The following is a 20,189-nucleotide window of genomic DNA, read 5'->3' as shown; positions in this document are numbered from 1 at the left end:
ATCGTTTTTACAATAAAAAACAGATTTTCAGCAGAGTTACTAAATAAACTACTTTTTTTTCTATAACGTAAATATTTTTAACGGAATACGGATTTAAATGAAATATTCAATTCGAATCTGATCGCGAAATCCGCGGTTCACGTAATTTGCCTTGGGAAACGTTTAATCGCGCGTCCAATTATAACGGTGTATTTCGTATATAAATACCGACATTATTTGCAGAAAAGGGAGATAATTATTAATAAAACACGGAGAATATTCATAAAAAAAAAAAAAAAGGACACTCGACTATCTTCACATCGTCTTGCTTCTTAATCGACTCGAATTCGTAGAAAAATCGTGAACGGAACAACGGCGGAATACAAAAACGGAGACGCTGAAATATATTTTTAAACGGGATCCACGATACACGTACTTGGACTTGTTTTAACTCGAATAGCGCGCGTGTATCGCGTTCGACGTTATTTAAAAGCAATTTCTGTCTCATCCTCCTTCCGTTCTATTTGCACGCTATTTAAGCCAAGTCCGAACGATCCACGTCGTCCACGCGCGCAAAAAGCCTCTCTTTCCAATGTGTATCCGCACCACGACCACCACGACGACCACCACGACGACGACGACAACGACGACGACGACGGCGACGACGACGTCCCGCTAAGCGGCGCCCGCAAAAGCTGTCGTCGGTGGTTTCCACCGAGTTTTTAGACTGCCTAGATCGATAGGAACGGGTGGACGAGTGTCGAAGAGGACGATCGGGAAAACGGGCGCAGGGTGTAGCAGCGGATAGTTGGGGGTAGAGGTGGGTGTGAATAGGTTGAGAAGTGGTGGACGCCACTTTGTGCTGCATCGACATGAATTTGTATTCCTCGGGAGCCGGTCGGTCCACCGCTTCCCTCTCTCTCTCTCTCTCTCTCTCTCTCTCTCTTTCTCTCTCTCTTACTCGTTTCCGCGTTGCATTCGACGCAGCCTCGAGAGCTCCTCTCTCTTTCTCTTTTTCTCTTTGCCTTTCTCTTTTCTTCCTCCCACTTTCCATACACCATCGACCGATCCATCCCTCTTTTCCTTTCGGAAAAGGCCATGTAAAAATACATCGTCCTTCCCCTCCCCTCTCTCGCTGCTTCTCCCTTCCCTCCCCCCCACTTTGTCTCAAAACCGACACGACACTTTGAATATAAAAAGAACTTGACGCCGTTCGGATCGATTCGACATCGATTCTCTCCCCTCGTGTACATTTGTATTTGGACGAATTAAGTTTCGAAATTGGATTGAATATATAAAAGGGGGGGATGAGCGTGTTTTACACGTGTTGATCGGGAACGTTGAGAAAGTGATCGGTTTAAGTAGCGAAATCCCTGTTAAGCCAGACGGGTTTTTGCGCGGCTGCTCGACTTTTGCATTAATCTCTTTGGTAATTGTTTTCAGAATTCGACCATTTATTTCCTCCCCGCTTCACGGCTTCCCCTCGTGCACTTCCAAACAGATTTTTCCTCCAAGAAGGGATAAGAGCTCTCTCTCTCTCTCTCTCTCTCCCGCCAATTCCCGGTTAATAGGAAAAGAAACCGAGAGAGAGAGAGAGAGAGAGAGAGAGACACCTTTTTTCCACTTTTTTCATTTCCGTGTACATTTAAAGATAATGTATGTAAAGCGATAACTTTTATCCGTTGTTAAATTAACGCGTTATCTTTATATTTATATCGTCGAAAAAACGGCTAGAAATTTAACACGGCGAGAAGAAGATTACATTAATTCACGTTTAACTAGGACCGCATTTAACGTTTTGACTCGTAATAATTCGATTAAAACGTACGAATTGTAATCCAATTTGTCTACCCTTTGTTATCGAAAGAATTCGAAAAAAAAAAAAAAAGGAAAGAAAGAAAGATCGATAAACATCGAGTTGTACAATTCGATCTGTTAAACGAGAATATATATGTTCATATCAAGAGAAAGTGATTGGGAGAAGAAAAAAAAAAAAAAGTCGACCGCGACGTGACACTCGGTGAACCCTGTAATCGCGATCCTCTTTTCGATCATCGTAAAAAGAGCATTTCCCTTTCCTGTCTCCTCTATCACTTGCCCCGAACTCCTCCAACTGACAGGCTTCCGCCTACCATCGCTTAAACCCGACCCCAAAGGGTGGTCAACGCAGTGGTCGATACTCGACATCGGTGTTCGGCCACTCGCAAACATTTGCCCTGTAATCGACGAGATTTCGCTGGAGTAATGGATCAAGCTAAAGTTAATACTTTACACACACACACGCACGCACACACACGACACACATATATATATACAGGCGTGTTGACGTTGTTAACTTATTAGGCTGGACGGGGTTCTTGGAACTCGGCCAGGACCTATTCCAATGATAAATAAGAATCCACGTTTAATCGGTGGAAAAAGCGTTCGCTTTACAAGTTATCCGGGAGGGAGGAACACCGCTATTGCTTTAGTGGATGAAGTAGGTTTTCAACCGAGATTAGAATTTGAACGATATATCAAACGTTTAATCCTTTCACCGGTCAAACCTAAAAATCCAATGTGCGGGAATGGGGATTTATACCGGTTTACCTTTCTTTCTCCCGCTTCTTCTTTCTTCCTTTTTTTCTTTTTTTTTTTTTTTTTTCATTCCGGCTCGCAATATCAAGACTCGATGGTGATTTTTCATTTTCGGTATCCCGCTAATGAATTACGATGGCCCCTTAACGGTTTCCCTCAACCTTTCGTCGAATTATCGTGAGAGAAAAATTGCACGTAACCTCGATCACGATATTATTCTTTCATAGATCCACCGGTCTACCTGTTGTAAAAAAAAATTGCGAACCCTTGATCACCCCGTACGTTCCACAATTAAAACAACGTGATTACGGTTGTTTAAAATTTCTTGGAATTTCCGGTATTTCGAAACGGGTTTAACATGGCGAGCAAAGAACGAGCAAGCTTTCGAAAATCTAACAAATCTCCCTGCTTAACCTCCCATACAATATTTTTACCAGAAACCGTTCAGAATCCCGGGCGAAGAAAAAGCCACGTTCATTTCTCTCCCCCTGGAGGAGATTACAACATCCCCCGAATCGCATTAAACTGGCAGTTTCGCAGAGAATACGTATCCCGCGAAATAAAAGCAAGAAACGCGGAGGCCGGTCTGACGCATATTTGACGCGTGCTACGACTCGAAATTAATGTCTTGTTCATCCTAGTATCTTCCTGGCCACGGCGAACGGATCGAGCTTCATCGCGCTTTCGCGTTCGTAAATACGTACGTACTTGCGTTCTCCTAACCTCCAAAAAAGTACCCGTTTCACACGTGACACGCTCTGTATATTTATACGCGTACTGTTGGAAAGAAGAGGACGGTCTATCCCCACTTTAGACGCTTTGTTGACAACGTTGTGTCGTCGACATCACACGTTACTAGAAAAGATATGATTCGAATCGGATTGGTACGTGCGACAAATGTATGCGCTAGAAACAAAAGTGAAAATAACCGTTTTCTCCCACGTTAACCAATCAGATCCGCGCAAAGTTGAGCACTAATCTGTCGAAAAAATAACTAGTTAAAATTTTCGGGTAAAGTTACTTTAATTGCTTATCAAAATGTTTGAATAATTTTATTTATTATGATTGATCCGCTTTTCGTATAATCTCCGTTGGCATCACAATTGTTTGCGATTATTATTATTATTATGTTTCGAACAATAAATTATCGAAGTAACTTTATTCGTAACTTCAACTATTAAATTTTCCCCATCGCTGCTGTTTTTCCAGCAGTGAACAAAGTAGAAACGTCAAGTTACAAAAATGCGGACTACATTAATCCGGATGCTTCGGTGAAATTGTAAAACTTGCACCGGTAATCGTTTCGCTAGAAATTTTCTCTCTCGTTTGTTGTCTCTCGCCTATCCCCTCCCTCTCGCGACGCTTTACCGAGCCACGTCGATGGATGGAACGTATCCATAATGCGACGAGCTTAGCACGCGCGTGTTAGGATCGTGCCTGTACAACCGGGCAGATTGAGGCTTAGAGCGACGGCAAACAGCATCAATTTGGCATTGCGCCACCACGCACGCTGATGGATACGCGATAGGTGTGTATACACTTACTCTCATACGTGCACAGATCCTTACGCACGCGTACTCGAAACATTGTCCCGCTGCAGACTTAATTAAGCTGATTCGAGGTTAGGAGAGATCTTGAGCGTCCTATATATTCTTTATTTTTATCTTTTTTTTCTTTTTTTTTTTTTTCTTTTTTTGTCCCCTCTAGCATAGAGAGAGGAATTTTCATTTCGAGAAATATTATTCCCGTATTTACTTCTCTAGATTTGCTTCGTTCTGGCAAGCAATATTATTTACCATCGATTCTCTTTATCGAGCCACTTACACACATAGAGTCGGGCAATTATTATCGGGGAGAATGTGGAGCAGCCGCAGCAATGGGAAAGGAATTGGCGGTGATCGATAAACGCATTTCAGGAAATGTGCAAACAAAATTTAGTAGTATCAGTGGCAATTTGTATCCGATGGTATTGTGCATACGTGTTGTACATTGACTGCAACTGGAATTCGAACTAGGCATTAACTAACGTGTGACATTACTGAACTACTTAATTAAATCGTTTCGTTGTATGAGTGCACCGTTGCGGTACGAACAAATGTCGACGCTTACGCGAATCGGACGTTATGGTTGATCGATCGATCGATCGATCGATCGATCTATCGTCCTCGATTTATTCTCCTCGATTTACAACGATCTTATATTACAATTCGACGATTGAAGATAAAATGGTTCAAAGATCGAGATACGAGATGAAACGAATTTCATCGAATCGAGAGGGACGAGATAATAATCGTCGCGAGTTGAATTTCGCGATTTAACGCGTATCGAGCGAGAACGTAAGCGACGAAGTAATATATAATTTGCATTTATTGCTCCCTATCTTCTCAATTATATATGTGTTTAACTAAATTGGCGATCGGTCATTTCTGGCAACGCACTATATCCCGCTTACGGAAATTTATAGCTAAAATTGAATACTCGTAATGGAAATTCGCAGATTACTCGTGCTGCATGCGTATGGATTACGCGTTGAAACTATATACGTAGTTCGAAACTGGCATTAGTCAAACGTAGCTTTAAATGCATTTTGGCCATTCCATTAAACTGATTCTACACAAACGGTACTAAATAGGGGAAAACCGAATATTGATAATAACGATGATATTTGCTAAATGCGTCAATACTTGACACTTGCCGCTTATACGATCGTGATATACGAAGAATATAAACGAATTTATGCCGGAAGAAATAATATTTGCGCGTAATATTTAACAAATATCGGAATATTTATTTGTTTATTTTTTCTCTTTTTGACTTTCTCTCTCTCTCTCTCCTCTCTCTCTCTCTCTGCATTCAATGCAAACCAAGTTGAAACAATAAAAATCGGAAAGCCTCTTTTATGTAACGTAGCGGCGATTAACGTCGCGTATATTGTACGCAGGAAATTGCATAGGAAATTACGTCTTTCCTGCGAATACGTCCCGCACGAAGTAATCGAAACGTCTGTACGCTATTTAGTCGATAGTTGAATCATTTCGAAATAATATATAATAAAACAGATATCTGATTAATTTTCAATCTACTCCATCCTCCGTATATCTCTTCGTTCGCCAATTTCAATTTTGATTTGAAAATTCAAATTCGATTGATCGATCGATCAACCTTTCTTATTTCTTCGCGAATAAAAGTTTTAGACGCGCGTTAAAATCATGTATTTTTTTTTTTTTTTCTTTCGCATAATAATAAAGCGTAACGCTTCGTACACACGAGGAGACGCCTACGACTCTCGGTCGGAAATTACGGGTAAATATGAAAGCATTCAGTTGGAAAACATCGCTTATAAATGTACCATAATGTCTCGATCCGTTCCTCTCCTTGGAGCCTCGAAGAAATCAATGGAAGGTAAATCAGATTCGGTTCTTCTTTAATCAACCGTGAAATCAAATTTTAATAAAAGAGACCGCACCCAGTTACCCCTGAAACCTTGCTCCAAGAAGAAAGAGTCGAAGGAAACTTGACAAATAACCAATCTTTACACGTCTCAAATTTTCTATTTATTACGTGTCGGAAAAATCACTCGAGAGCAAGCACCAATATCAAAGAATCATCCTGATTCACAATCTATCCATTTTTGACTACAAATTTAACACGCACGTTTCAAAGTTTCTATTTATCATCGCACGCGTCGCAAAAATCATTCGAAAGCAATTATCAAGGAATTCTACCCATTCGACGCAAATCGTTTCAACTTTTCCTATTCTCTCTTCTATTCTCACACATTCCGTGGGGGAAAAAAATCCTGGTTCACGCCCCACCCACCCGAAACCACTTTTACCACACATATCGTCTGGACGATTAGATGGTGATAGACGATGGCCGGGAATGAACAGAAAGGGACCGCCTCCAGAATATGGAGAAAATCCGAGGATGAACGTAGCAACGGGCAATCCCGGCCCGTTATCTACCCTCGTCTAGGGACAATGCATCATGCATCGCGTTGCTGCCGTCGTAGAATCCAGCTCTGCCGTTATACCATCGCCCGGTTTGAGCTATGCATCGGCCAATATGTCGTTCATCCCCTAAATCACGACGATTTACAGTTGAGCCAGGCCGGCCATCGCTATCGATGCCTGTACCTAACCTCTTTCGTTCGTCACACCATTGACGAAATAAAAACTGCCACCGCGGAGAGGAAGGAAGGGTGAGCTGCCTCCCTCTCTCTCCCTCGATCGTTCGCGCGTTTACCTCGCGCTTTGTTCAGAAGCGATCGACCAACGGTTTACCCGTATTTCGTTGGGACAATAACGTGTCAAAGATAACGTTGGCGGACAAAGGGGAGAAATAGGGGCAAGCTGTTAGGAGGAACGGAAGAAAAGAACGATACCCGGGATCGTAACTGTTTGTCGCGTTCCTCGTAAGCGTGACCGATGAAACACGCGTTAAACTGTCCCTTTTGTTCTGCTGTGAAAACTTTTTCTTTTCTTTTTCTTTCTTCTTCTTCTTCTTCTTCTTCTTCTTCTTCTTGAGTTTCTGTGTTTCGAGACGCGATGATGACAAATCTCTGGTGAAATTATATGCACGTTGTACACTCGATTAATTGACGCGTCAGAATTTTGAATGTCGAAGAAACGCATATTGATTGGCGCATTACCGGCGCGATAAACGTTATCTTTTAATAGCGAACAGCGTCAGATTCAAAGTAATAAATGTCTAAAAGCTTTTCCACCCGATTGATTTTTTCGTTTCAACTTCGTGTCTTCTGCCTAATCTATTTAACGGGAGTAATATAATAATTTTGATCGCGCTTTAAATTACTTTATTATTCCTCGAAAATCAAATATATATGTATATATAGATCGTGGAACGTTTTCTGTAATTTCGAACTAGAAAAATTTGTCCAACTAGTGATTTGTATTCCTTTCGCCGGAGGATGCAAACGAATAAATCACGAAATATTTTAGTATTTTGTCAATGATTTACACCGATCGTAAAATCGTCGATCCGCGAATAAGAATTATTCACACGCCGTTACGGGAAAATATTATAAAATCGTTTTCACCCTTCTTCTTTTTTTTTCCTTCCCTTTCTTTCTTTCTTTCTTTCTTTCTTTCCCCTCCCCCCTTTCGAAAATTATAGTTCACCGTTGGAACGAGTCCGTGGTGGCCACGGGATATCATAAATCGTTGATCTCCCCTAAATAGAATTCGAAATTCTCCGATCAAATAGCCGAGATCGTTCCATCGATAATTTTTCGCGCGCAGAAACGCCGGCAGAACGATCAATTTCATCGCAAAGTGGCTCTATTATGCGTCCCTCCCCCCAATACAATACACTTGGCATTGTTAGGGGCGAGCCGAGACTAGCACGGTTCACCATCATCACGTGAGGCGAAAAGGCGGCCTCCACTCCAAACAAGCGGGTTAATTGAAGTGGCGCATCAATCGTTAATTCGTTTCGAAACGTCGTTAATTAAGAACTTGATTATCGTTCCCGTTTTATCAACCGTTGACTCTTTCACCGAAAACGAGATTGCATCCGTTAATCCCGTTTGCCCTCAAAAGGGGGAGTTTGAAAAACATTTTTCACGAATTTTCGATTTCGAAAGAAGAAACAGAAGAAGAAAACGATAACGAATCGATCCTCTCCACGGACGAGATGCGCTCTACGACGGGGTAAAAAAATTCATTCGACAGAAACAATCGACTAAGCGTCCCGGGGGGAGGAGGGATCTGGCTCAGAACCCGGAGGAATACCACTGCTAACTGTTTATTATCAGGCCGCGAGAAATAGAGGAAGAATCGAAGGTAGGAGGAAACGAAGGAGCGAGATCGGCCGGTGAATACAAATGCGAGAATTAAGCGTCGATTGGCCGCAACTCGCTCAACTTTGCGCGATTGGTTGGCTAAAATTTTAAATCGGTCTCCTGTCGATATGGATTTCGCGACTGGTGATCGTATTTTACGTTTCGTGTTTCTTTTTTATGCTGTAAAAATACATGCGCCTGTCGCAACGCTTTCTTGAATAAACATTTATTACTTTTTATCTCTTTGTTTTGGTGTCGGAATTATCGTTAATTCATTATCGGATTAAACAAATTATATAGAAAACTAATCTGATCACATTTCGGTAGTTGAGAAATATTCTGGAAATTTATTGGGAAGCATTTAAATTTCGATAAGAGTGTTGAATTTACGAAAAGTAGAAACTTTTTTTTCACATTTGATTCGCAAAACTTTGCAAAACTATATTGAAATTAATTTTAACCGTGTATGACATGTAGAAGCACAGCCGAACGCTCGCCATCTAGCGGATTTTTCAATCTAACCATATTATGGATTAATTTTAAACCATCTTATACATATACATAATAATAATTTTAATCTTTTTATTTCTTTCAATGTTTGTTTCCAATGTTTTCTTTTTTTTTTATTATTATTATTAAATTATCACTGTTTAGGCCCGTATTTAGCCAATATCTATCGGATAATTTGTACAGGACAGGATTGTCGAGGACATAGCGAATATCTAAAACTTCATTTTTCAATGAGCAAAGTTTGTCAAATTCGGAGCGCTTTCTAAACTAATTGCCTGCTACTCATGTACTTCTTTATATATCGATTATTATGTACATTTATTTTATTCTACACTGATTAAACGCAACTAATTAATTAAAAGCAGTATTGTTTCCTAAAAATGAAATCTCCATACGAGCTGGAAACCGGTGAGAAAAAATAATTTGGCTTTTTCGAATTATTGGAAAAGTCAGCGTGGGATCGCGACGTTTAGATTATACGCGACGTTTCGGCACGTATGCTTCGTAATTTAATAAGAACACGGCGGAAATCCATTTAGAAAATTGTGCGTGCCCGGGAAGAGAAGATATATAATATGCAGAAACGAGCGTGGGTGACAAACGTTTCCTTATCACGAGGCACGCAACGATAAACTCGACGACACATCAAAACGAGCACGCATACACGAGATACGAGCGTGTATTATCGGGAACGGTGGAATTATAAAAACAAAAACTCGCATGCGAACAAGTTATCTAAATATTCGAGCTCCCGATGTTATAATATTTTACGCTTTGAAGAAGGAAAAATAAATGCCGTTCGCGTGCCTCGCCAACGAAAAATTCCATATTCATCCAAGGTGTGACTACATTTTCATTAAATTAATACGAATAACGTCGTGTATATATATATATATATATATTCTTTCGTATAAATCGACGCGAGATTTCAACGAAAGTGATCAATCCGTCGAAACGTACCCCTATCGAATCGAATTTCCATCGAATTTTTCTCCAAAGAAGAAAAAGAAGAAGAAGAAAGAAAAATAACTTTCAATTCTCGTCGGCCAGGTATTAACGGCCGACCGCGAAGGAGGGGGGAGGACGCGTCGAGGAAACGTGACGCGATTGTAAAAATCGTATGCGACTGCAGAAAAAAAAGAGAGAGAGAGAGAGAGAGAAAACAGGTCACGGAAGAGAGAATGGCCTCGTGTCAGCTGCGTGGTGACCCATATCTACTTACTCTCCGAGTGGTGGAGTCAGCCAAGTCCAGGCTTATGGCGCACCACGTGTGTGCATCGATGCACATCCGACCAAACCGAGGAGATTCGATTCCGTTCACCCCGCTACCTTTTCCAAGAATTAATAGAGAGATCTCTTCCCCCTCCCCCCCTTTCCCTCCCCCCGAGTTACGCTCGAGTTTCAACTCGCTCGGAGGAGGGGCGCGTCTCCCTAAATCAACGTTCGCCTCGAACGAAAATTAAGGAAATCCTTGATGTACGGCCAATCCATTTCCCCCCCGATTCTCGATCTATGGGATCGCGCACGACTTTTACGCGATTCTCCCTCCTCGCATTGTCCTCCTTGCTCAATGGATTTCTATCCTTCGTTTCCATCGATGGTGGGGACAATTGCTTGGTTTTCTTGCCCGCGTGTATAGAAACCGTCTCTCGGGCTCCGCGTTATTATATGGAATGGAGGGTATACTTGGTATTGGCGACCAAGAAGAAGAAGAAAGTCCAAAGTCCGTTGGCTGGAAATTGCCAGTTTATCTTGCGACGACGTAACGACGCGACGCGGTTGCACCGAGATTTGTATACGTTCGATTGTGCGGCTCGAGGTTGTCCAATTCGAGATTTCGAGAAATTCTTAGTAAAAGCTTGAGATTTCCTTTCTTTTTTTTCTTTCAAAGATAGGATAGGAAATATGATAAAAGTTGAAAACTGTTTCCGGATAAGTTTTAAGATGCAGAGACGATGAAGAGGAGGGAATACGGGGAACACAGTCTGTCTTAAAGAAGAGAGAATTCGTATTATTCTTTTTTTTGATATTATTTCGAAGATGTAGAATCGTGGAAGATATGGAGAACTGTATTTGAAAATGATATCGATTTCGAAACACTTTAGAACGCGGGGTTAACGCTTTTTTGAGGGTTAATGCTCGCGATAAATTTTATACGGGCGGACAGCTAATAGAAAATTCGATAACGTTCCGATGCGGTTCTATATTCTATATATATATATTATATAGCTCGGATACTCTTTATAATAAATATGACAATAAATAGTACGGAAGGATCGTTGAAAATCGCACGTTCCTATATTTTATCTCCGCTTCCACGCTCCCTCCATTTATTTCCGTGTCGACATGACTGAACCGTATCAGAAAGTGATATAGACACGAAAGCGGCGGAGACTGGTAGAATAGAAGCTGTTACGTTTCCAGTAATAATTTAGTGGATATCTCGTCTAGAAAGACCCTCCCTGTCTGAGAATCGAGTGAAGAATGTTCGACCAAGGTCATTTGTATATCAAAATGATTTATGCGCGTTTACGGAGAGGAAATGTTTCGTATCCATCGATACAAGATGGGAAACGAAACAACTCTTGCCAATTTGTAAACCATATGAACTTTTATTTCTCTTAAACGTGTTCGAACCATCTGTCGTATCTATAAGGATCGAAAGGATCGTTGTATCGTGCCTTCGAATCTCTTTATTAACCGCCTCTCTCTTATATAAGGTAAATGACAATTGGCTGTAATAAAACGTTAATTTCGAGTAAGCATAAAAATGGATGGATACCAAGAAGATACCACCAAGCTTTCCATCGGAGAAACGATACTTCTTCATTCTTCAAATCTCTTTATTAACCGCCTCTACGTTATATAACAAAACGTTAATTTCGAATAACAATAAAAATGGATAGATATCAATGATCCACCAAACTTTCTATCGAAGAAACGATATTTCGAAGGAATGCCATCTGTCGACGAGGATGCATCGTATCTATAAGGATCGAATTACGTATATTATATATATACTAATTTAGGATCGTATTCACTCTTGAAATCTCGTTACGTAACGTATCCTAGATGACAGTTGGCTCTAATAAAACGTTAATTTCGAATAAGCATAAAAATGGATGGGTACCAAGCTTCTTTCCATCGGGGAAACGATATTTCGAAGGAAGAGGGAAGGACGAAGGGCATCGTGTATTCGCGATACGAAGGTCGAAACCTCTCGGAAACGAAGCCGTGGGCAAAATAAAGTTTTGTCAATTTCCTGTTGATTTCCTAATAGTCCAAAGATCCCCGGCCACGATAGGATGGTGTCGGCAGTGGAGCACGAGGAGGGGAAGATGACGAGGTCCGGACTAATTCACGAGAATGGGCCAGTGTGTGTGCGCGCGCCGGAACCCCCGGCCACCGAGAGGATAGACCATCAAACCGATTGTAATCAGACCACCCTCCGTTTCCAACGCCCCCCTCCCCCCTACCCTCCGTATTTTCCTCTCGCCGTGGTAACTGACGCCCAGCTTGGCCACCTCCTACGGCTCTAACACGATTTTCGACTACTCATCTTGACCCAGCCTTCCCGAATAAAACCGCGGGGGAGGGGAGGAGGTTTGATGAAACGAGCGAAAAGTGGGAACAAAAACGGGGCAATTTTATCCGTTTCCATGCGTGAATCTCTCCTTCTTCTCGCTCGAATCGAGAACGAGTTTTTCCTTCTCTCTCTCTCTCTCTCTCTTTTTACGAATTCGAAGCAGAGGACAAATATGCAACGGAGACACAACAGGTGGCGCAAGTTTTGTAAATAAGTAAGGCGAGTATCCCGTTAATAGCCCTTGTCGCGTGTGCAAGATCGATAGCCAATTTAAAAGCTACCCTAAGGAAGGACGAGCGAATCGGATCGAGTCGAATCGAATCGAGCTAACCAACCGGATGATCGCGTCGATCGAATTGAAATTCGTAAGTCGAAGTCGTGGGCGGGAAAAAATGCAAATGGGGTGAACAAACCGGGCGCGTCAATAGTAGAAACGGGGAATGTAGCTTAAAACTGTGGAGCAAAGTGGAGCAATTAGGGATAGAGTAAACGAACCAGATTTCGCGGCGGGGAAAATGCATATTCAGCGGGAACTCTCGGCGGCAACAAGCGGCGGCGCCGTTAAAATCGACGGTTTTAAACCGCGTCTTTCCTGGCCTTTTGGCCGGCGCAAATATTATTTATCGCCGTTACAAAATTTCCATAACTTGGAATTAAAGATTCCTCCCGTAACTCGAGAGATCCCCGAGTTGAGTCAGCGTTCAAACGTCGGCCCGCCAGTTTTTCACGCGGCGCCCGTTTTCGCGCCAACCACCCCCCACCAATTTTGTATCAACCGATCAACGTCCACAACGCATTATTCGCCTGTTATCCGCTTACGGGGAATAACCCGTTTAATTGTTATTCTAATCATCTAATTTAATACGGAGCGCTCGTCGATTAATTTTACTCGACACCGCACGAACCCTTGTTCAAGAGAATCAATTTTTGCGCGGATCGATTCGATTTTTACACGTCCGTTTTCGTTGTTATTAATTTCGTGAAAAAAAATGAACGAGCAAAAGAAAGGAAAGAAAAATTGACGAGAGGGGTCATTGAGAGAATTTAGAAAAGGAGCATAAAAAGGAGAAATGTCAACGCGGAAAATAATTGCCGAACGCGCTTCTTAAATATTACTCTTGCTCCACGCTCCCTGGTTTGCTTTGCACAAACAGCGCGCGCGCAAGATAAACAACCCCCTCGAGCATATCTCGATGGAAAGATATTTTCGGTTATTTTTACACGACGCAATCTGGACGTTCGCGTTTCCCAAAAACCCGGTGATTCCCGGTTTCAATTGAATTTTCTTGGCGAAACAGGGTGGGGAGGGGGGGCGGGAGGGGGAGGGAGAGGTGGAGGAGGAAGAAGGGTGACCACCGCCATTCCACCGCCGCGGGTTTGCATAACAAAGCAAGAACACGCTCCGGCAGCATTTGTTAGAATACACGGGGATTTTATCTAACCGTGTCTAAACTGGACCAACCGCCGTTAAATTACTCTTGCAATTTTAATAGAAACAATGAAAGCGTGTTTACCTTCGCGTCCAATTTTGCGCTCGCCCGCTGTTCCACAACACAAAGAGCCGTTGCAGCCGAATATTTAAAGACTAAACAATACTTCTCTGATTTCCTAATTTCCACGTTATACCGGGAATAATATGTCCGGAGAGGATGGAGGGGAGGGGAGGGGAGGGGGGAGGGGGGGTGGGGGAATATTTCGAGCGTAAATTAATTCGAGGATATCGCCGCAGCCTTTTATCAGCCTGCACAAATTTATGCAATTTTATACGTTTTCGATCGGGGGAAACACGCATCGGGACGGAAGATAAAAGTATACGGAAACGGGGAGGGGGATGTGTTGTGATGATAGAATCAGTGATAGATGTTTGCGAAAAAGAAAAAAGAAAAAAAAGAAGAAAAAAACCTTTTCGTTTGTACGCCACCGTTGAGGATTGAAATTGAAGCGAAGGATAGATTTTTTTTTTTTTTATCTTTTTTTATCTTCTTTTTTTCTTTTTTTTTTTCTCTCTTTTGCGAAAAACGAATCGATTGTTTCTCCATCCATCCATTTTTCTCCGCCACTGTTGTTCCGTTTTATATCTAACGATTTATATCTTTTCCAGAACACTACCACATATTCGTAGGAGATCTGAGCCCGGAGATCGAAACGCAGACCTTGAGGGAAGCCTTCGCTCCTTTCGGCGAAATCTCGTAAGTCCTCTTAATCTCGCTCATTAAAACCGACTTACCTTCCTCCTCGTCGCGTACGAGTGATAATATAACGATATATTGTGTGAACACCGTATCTTTCGCGCGTCCAATGTTATCGTGTTGCGTTTCGAAAAAAGAAAAAAAAAAAAAAAAAGGAATTCAATTTCGTTCGATCGAATTTTTCACGTTGTCCTTACTAATGCGTTGTCCTATTTATTCAATCAATGACCGATTAATTGTCGTTTATCCCCGAGAAAAATCTACGAATGCCACACTAATTATTAAAAGATCTTGACAAGTTGTTTCGTTTTAAAGTCATTCGGAAGAAAGTCACTCGATCGATGATACTTTTACCGTTAAAATATATAATACAACTTTGTTTTTCTTTTTTTTTTTTTTTTTAAATTAAACATTTTGTCTCTTGGATCTTTCGAATTGTCGCGAAAAAAAAAATATGATATATATATAAACATGCTCGTATTTCACAGCTTCCATTAAATTTCAAAATAACGATAAAATTTCATAGTTCAATGGCATCGGTATTTAACAGGAGTAAAATGGCCCATCACATTTGCGCTTCGTGCGGATGGGAAAATTTTCGGTTTTTAACGTTCGATCGCAGTGAAAAAAGACAGAGAGAGAGAGAGAGAGAGAGAGAGAGAGAGAGTGAAACAAAGAAAGCAATAGAAATCGTTATACACGATAACACGTGCATATGAAGCGTAAAATTTATGAAGTTATCGATGTCACGCGTATTTTTAATTTATCGTTCCAACGTAGAATATATATATATATATATATATTTATTTTTTTTTTTCGAATCCACGTGGCTGTTTAAATATTCATCGCGCCCCACGCTCGTAAAATCACATTTGCCGAAATGCGTGTTTTGTTATTACGCCCGCATGAAATATTATGTTCGGCCGCGACACGGGGGATGCCCGTTCCGTACCGTAAATGATATTAACCGTTTCGCTGATATTTTAACATCGAAATGACAGTCGCGTATCGATCGAGTGTAAAAAAAAAAAAAAAAAAAAAAGAAATATATGTTCATCGGTCGCGAGAGCCACCGTTCCCGCCTTTATCGAATCTCGTTCTCGTATCTTTGTTTATACACGTTCGAATCGGAAACGGTGTATAATTATAAATTAAGCGGCCTCGGATGAAGAGGACGCAAAGGAAAGAGGGGGATCGGTCGATATGATTCGATTAAAATTCGGTAAAATGATCACAGTGGCCACGATGAATCCATTGACACGTCGAAAATACGGGAAAACCCTTGACGATACAAACATTGAATTACATTTTAACCGTTCATAAAAACGAATTGAACATTTCCAGCGTTATTCTCGAAAGCGGAACTCGAAAATGTTCGGGATAATCGTGTGTATATATATATATATATATCGTACGAATCGGATAGAACGGACGAAAACCGACAAAAAAAAGGTGAAGTAACAAAAAACAGCGGAAAGCTTTAAGAGAATTAAAAAAAGTAGGGGGGAGGGGAAAAAAAAAACTAATCTCGAATAATGCACCCGTACCTCTCCAGAGCCGGGTACGCGTGTTCGATCGTGGAATGGTATTTCTCATACAAATAGGCACACTACACCGTCGAAAAGGAGAAAGAGAGACTAGTTGCAAAAAAAAAAAAAAAAAAAAAAAGAAAAGAAGAGAGAGAGAAAAAATAAAATAGCAGTGCTCGTTTAAACTCTGACATTTGGTGGTGGCCGCTCTTAATCTCCGAAATCCTCGCGTATCCCCGGCAAGCGTTCGTTTGACAGGAAAATCCGTGGGGGCAAGTTCCGTGGACTTCGATGTGAAATCCGAAGTTAGAGGTGACATTCGCGTTCCGCAGGCGAAACAGCTGGGAGAATCGGCGGTGGTCGTGTCGGTCGGCGCGCAAGGAGACGGGAGAAAAATGGGGCCCTCCGGAAAAATCGATTCAAACTCTCTCCACTAGAGTACCTAAGCCGCGCTTTAAAAAGCTAGTGAAAAATTGCCAGCGGTTTCCCTCTTTTATTTTGTTTTCCCGCCCCAACCTCCTCCCCCTTGTCCACCGCCGCCTTACCCTCTTTCCATCCGCTTTCTTCCCTCCCTCGCGCTCCTCCTCTTCTTCTTGACCGCCACCGCTTTTCTTTTCCACGCGTGGCCCACGCTTTCGATCAATCGCCTCTCGATCCGATGATCGACTCCACGAGATTCGATTGAAATAATTTAACGGATTTGGAGATGCGAGGAGATCGTTTCGAGCCAAACTTAATAAACGTTGTTTGTTATTGTAGGGTTAATTTTAGGGATCACGAATAAGAACAGATTCTTGTGTTCTAATTCTTCTTAAGCGGGCCTGTTAAAAATTCTCTAATTACCTTCAAAGAATTCGTATATATACACTTCGTATATATACACTCGTGCGCGAAGTTGAATCGTCACACACGGCGCTCGTTTGTTAATCTCACCAACACCCGGCTGCGTTTCTAAAACTTCTACGTTTCGAACTTTAGCAGTTTACATACGTACGTACGTACGCTCTCACGTATTGTCACAATGCAGACAACAACATTTGAGTTTTTAAGCTTATGGAAAACTTTTTTTATGTTATGAGTATACACGCGCGCGTATATATGTATGTATGTACGTGATATGGAGAAAATTGATAATAACGAGAGGAATTAGAGAATAAAATAGCGAGAACGTTCTCTCTTATTATATCTTCTCGATACAAATAAAACGACGATCGATGTTATCTCTTATCGGCTAAACTCTTGCTCGAATAGGAAGATTCGTAAGTTTCAATCGATCAGAGATTCTTGCGCAAAGTTAGTTGATATATATATATATATATAAAATTTAAAACACGAAACTATCCTTTCCTTCGGTTGATTAAACGTTACAAAAAGTATTACACCACGTAGAATACACGAGAGGCAACGGATACAATAGCGGAATAGAATATGCGCAGTTAAACCGCGTTTCAATTAACGCGTATACACATCCATTATATCGAGACGTATAGAAACGTATATTCTCGCTCTGACTCCTCCCCCTCGGAACTCGATACTTGGCGGCGCTGCCCGTGTATTTTGGGCAATCCGGTACAACGTTAGGCCGTTAATATCCCAGCTTGATCTCAGCTCGGGGGAAAGCTCGCTCTCGGGTTTAAATGGCGGCTAAGTAAGCTCTTTCCCCTCGCTTTTCCATCCACCAACCGCACCTTTCCGCATCCCTGCACGCACGGACCTCGAAATATTATTCTCTCCCTCCGATATTATTCCCCCCTCCCCCCTCTGCCCTCGTGATCTTATCAATCATCGATCTCCTCCTCCATATCGATCGTCCTTTTCACGCTGCTTCGCACGCTGAAGATTACGATTGTTGCGTGGAATTACACGTGGAGAATAAACGAAGGAAGAAAGGAAGGAGATTTCGTCGATAGAAGATTTCGCGACAGTGTAACGAGGAGGGGTGGGACGTGTCCCTCGACAGCTAGGAGGAAACGCGTTGCGAGAGATTTCGTTATTAATATTTAACTACGGCGGAAAGATTAAAAAGTTTGAGGAATTTTAATATAGCCACCCCCGGGGGAGTCGTTTCCCATACGTTGCCAGACGCATACGACCGAGTTTCCCTGCGAATAAACACGCGCGTATGTACGTGGAGGGAGAAAGGGACGGTTGTGAATATTTACGCGCGCGTGTGTGGTAAATGCGAACGTGGAGAAGCTGATTTCGCGTAATAAAAAGGAGCGAGAGGAGAGTTGGAGGGAATTCATTTTCGTTGAGTTGATTACGCTGTTTGCGATTTCTTTCTAATTCCCTTTCCTTCCCGTCACGTCGTTCTTCAAAGAGATTATTTAGAAAGAATTCCTTTCGATCGATGGATAAGCTGTTGACGCTCGATCGAATCCGTTCCCTGCATCGTCGCGAAAGTTTCTCGAGCAAGGTCGAGTCCGACACACGCGAAACTTATCTCTCTTGCGATCGTACGAGTTGTTGCCGAAAATGCAGCGGCTCTCCTTCGCGATCAAACTTCTCCTTTGATGCTCGTTTCATTGCCATTTCCCGCCTTTGCGCCTCTCTAATGTCGACGCTCGTTTATCCGAGATAACACAACGCGATTGTTAAATCTTGGATCTCGATAAATTGGATCCTCGATGATCGACGATTTTTAAATGCGGGCAGCATTTGGAAACAAGGCGATACAGCTGGTGGTAATCTTCTTATCAAAAGCTATTGATCATCGAAGATTTCGAAGGTACGGAGAGAAGCCAGTTTATTGCGAAGCAGAATTTAATCTCTAGCGTAGGCAAACATTTGATTTCCATGCGATTCCCCTGTAACCGATTTCCAATCACGATGGAATCATTTATCCGACTAATAATCCGAGATGAACAAACTATTCGTATCTCGTGAAAAAGATTAATTGTATTATTGAAATCTTGCTTGAAATTCTCAAAGTGTTTTTTTTTTTTTTTTTGGCTCTCTTTTCTTGCTGTATTTCGATCGAGCTTTCGTTTCGTATTGTCGAGACCGTCGTTTGAATATTGTGTCGCGATTCGTCGAGGCTCTATAAATAAAGGAAAAATTTTTCATCTTGGAATAAGTAGAAACACGATTTTGGCAAATACAAGGATAAGAGTATTCCCGAGAGCGTTCTCAACCGTTACAGAAATTTTCAATCGGTCGGAGAAACGTTAATTAATAAGTTCCACTCGTGAAATTGGAGGGAAATTCGGTGATACGATAGATATGGATCCCTGTTTCGCGAATACTCGGGCAAAAGAATTTAAGACTCCGCTTTCCAGATCGTTCTGCAAACAATGTTTCGAACGACGCACAGTTTTATATATATATATTACTCGATCTCATTTTTCAGCCGTTACTTTTTCGAACTTGCAACATTTTTTTCCCCCTTCCTCCTTCTTTTTTCCCCTTTTTCCCTTTTTTCTCTTTTTTTCCTTTTTTTTTTTTTTTTTTTGTCCTCCACGTCGAACCACTCCCGGCGACAGCGGCGAAATTTATGCATGTACGACGATGGAATAATATTTTTACTCTCCCATCGACCCTGCCGCGTTCCAGAAATAACACGGTAGCAACGCGAAAAACGCTTTTCAAATGTCCTCCTTAAAATCGCACCGGAATACTACAGCTGCTATTTCTTGGCAGACGTAAAGAAGACGCGAAGAGTATCGCTTGGAGAGATGAAAAAGAAAGAGGGGCCGCGGATCGTGGCGGGAAAGCGCGTGACGGAGGGGAGGGAAGGGCGGCCGGAAAAGTTGACAGGCCGTGAAAGTTTCGACACCTTGTAGAGAAAGCGACGGCTCGATTAGTTTGCAAACGACCGTACTTTTGCCCGAGATCTTTATCCGTAAAAGTACGAGCAACTTTCGCGTTGTTAGAGGCGGCGGCAGAGGCAGATACGACGACGAGGTTCAATTGCAATGTCCGGACATAATAATTCAGCTTTCGCTGTTTCCTCCTTTCTTCTTCCTTTCTTTTTTCACCCTCCCTTCCTTTGCCCGCTCCGCTCTTCAAAGGGTGGA

General features: G+C 41.9%; 1 protein-coding gene across 17 annotated transcripts in view; it reads left to right on the top strand.

The window, feature by feature from the left end:
* The window catches only part of LOC100872064 (nucleolysin TIAR), a 446,485-nt gene that overhangs the window by 326,741 nt on the left and 99,555 nt on the right, over positions 1–20,189 (top strand). For all 17 annotated transcript variants that reach the window (XR_015293242.1, XR_015293246.1, XR_015293244.1 and 14 more), the window contains one exon: positions 14,557–14,644. Coding sequence is in view for 12 of the 17 variants with exons in the window: in XM_086911790.1 (XP_086767916.1) it covers positions 14,557–14,644 (88 nt within the window). In the remaining 5 variants the exon portion in view is untranslated. The remainder of the gene's footprint in view (positions 1–14,556; positions 14,645–20,189) is intronic.

Source organism: Apis florea, unplaced genomic scaffold (genome assembly GCF_048593485.1).
Source record: "Apis florea isolate Af1SG1 unplaced genomic scaffold, ASM4859348v1 contig_3367_pilon, whole genome shotgun sequence".
Classification (NCBI taxonomy): domain Eukaryota; kingdom Metazoa; phylum Arthropoda; class Insecta; order Hymenoptera; family Apidae; genus Apis; species Apis florea.
This window is presented reverse-complemented; position numbering and strand designations above follow the sequence as displayed.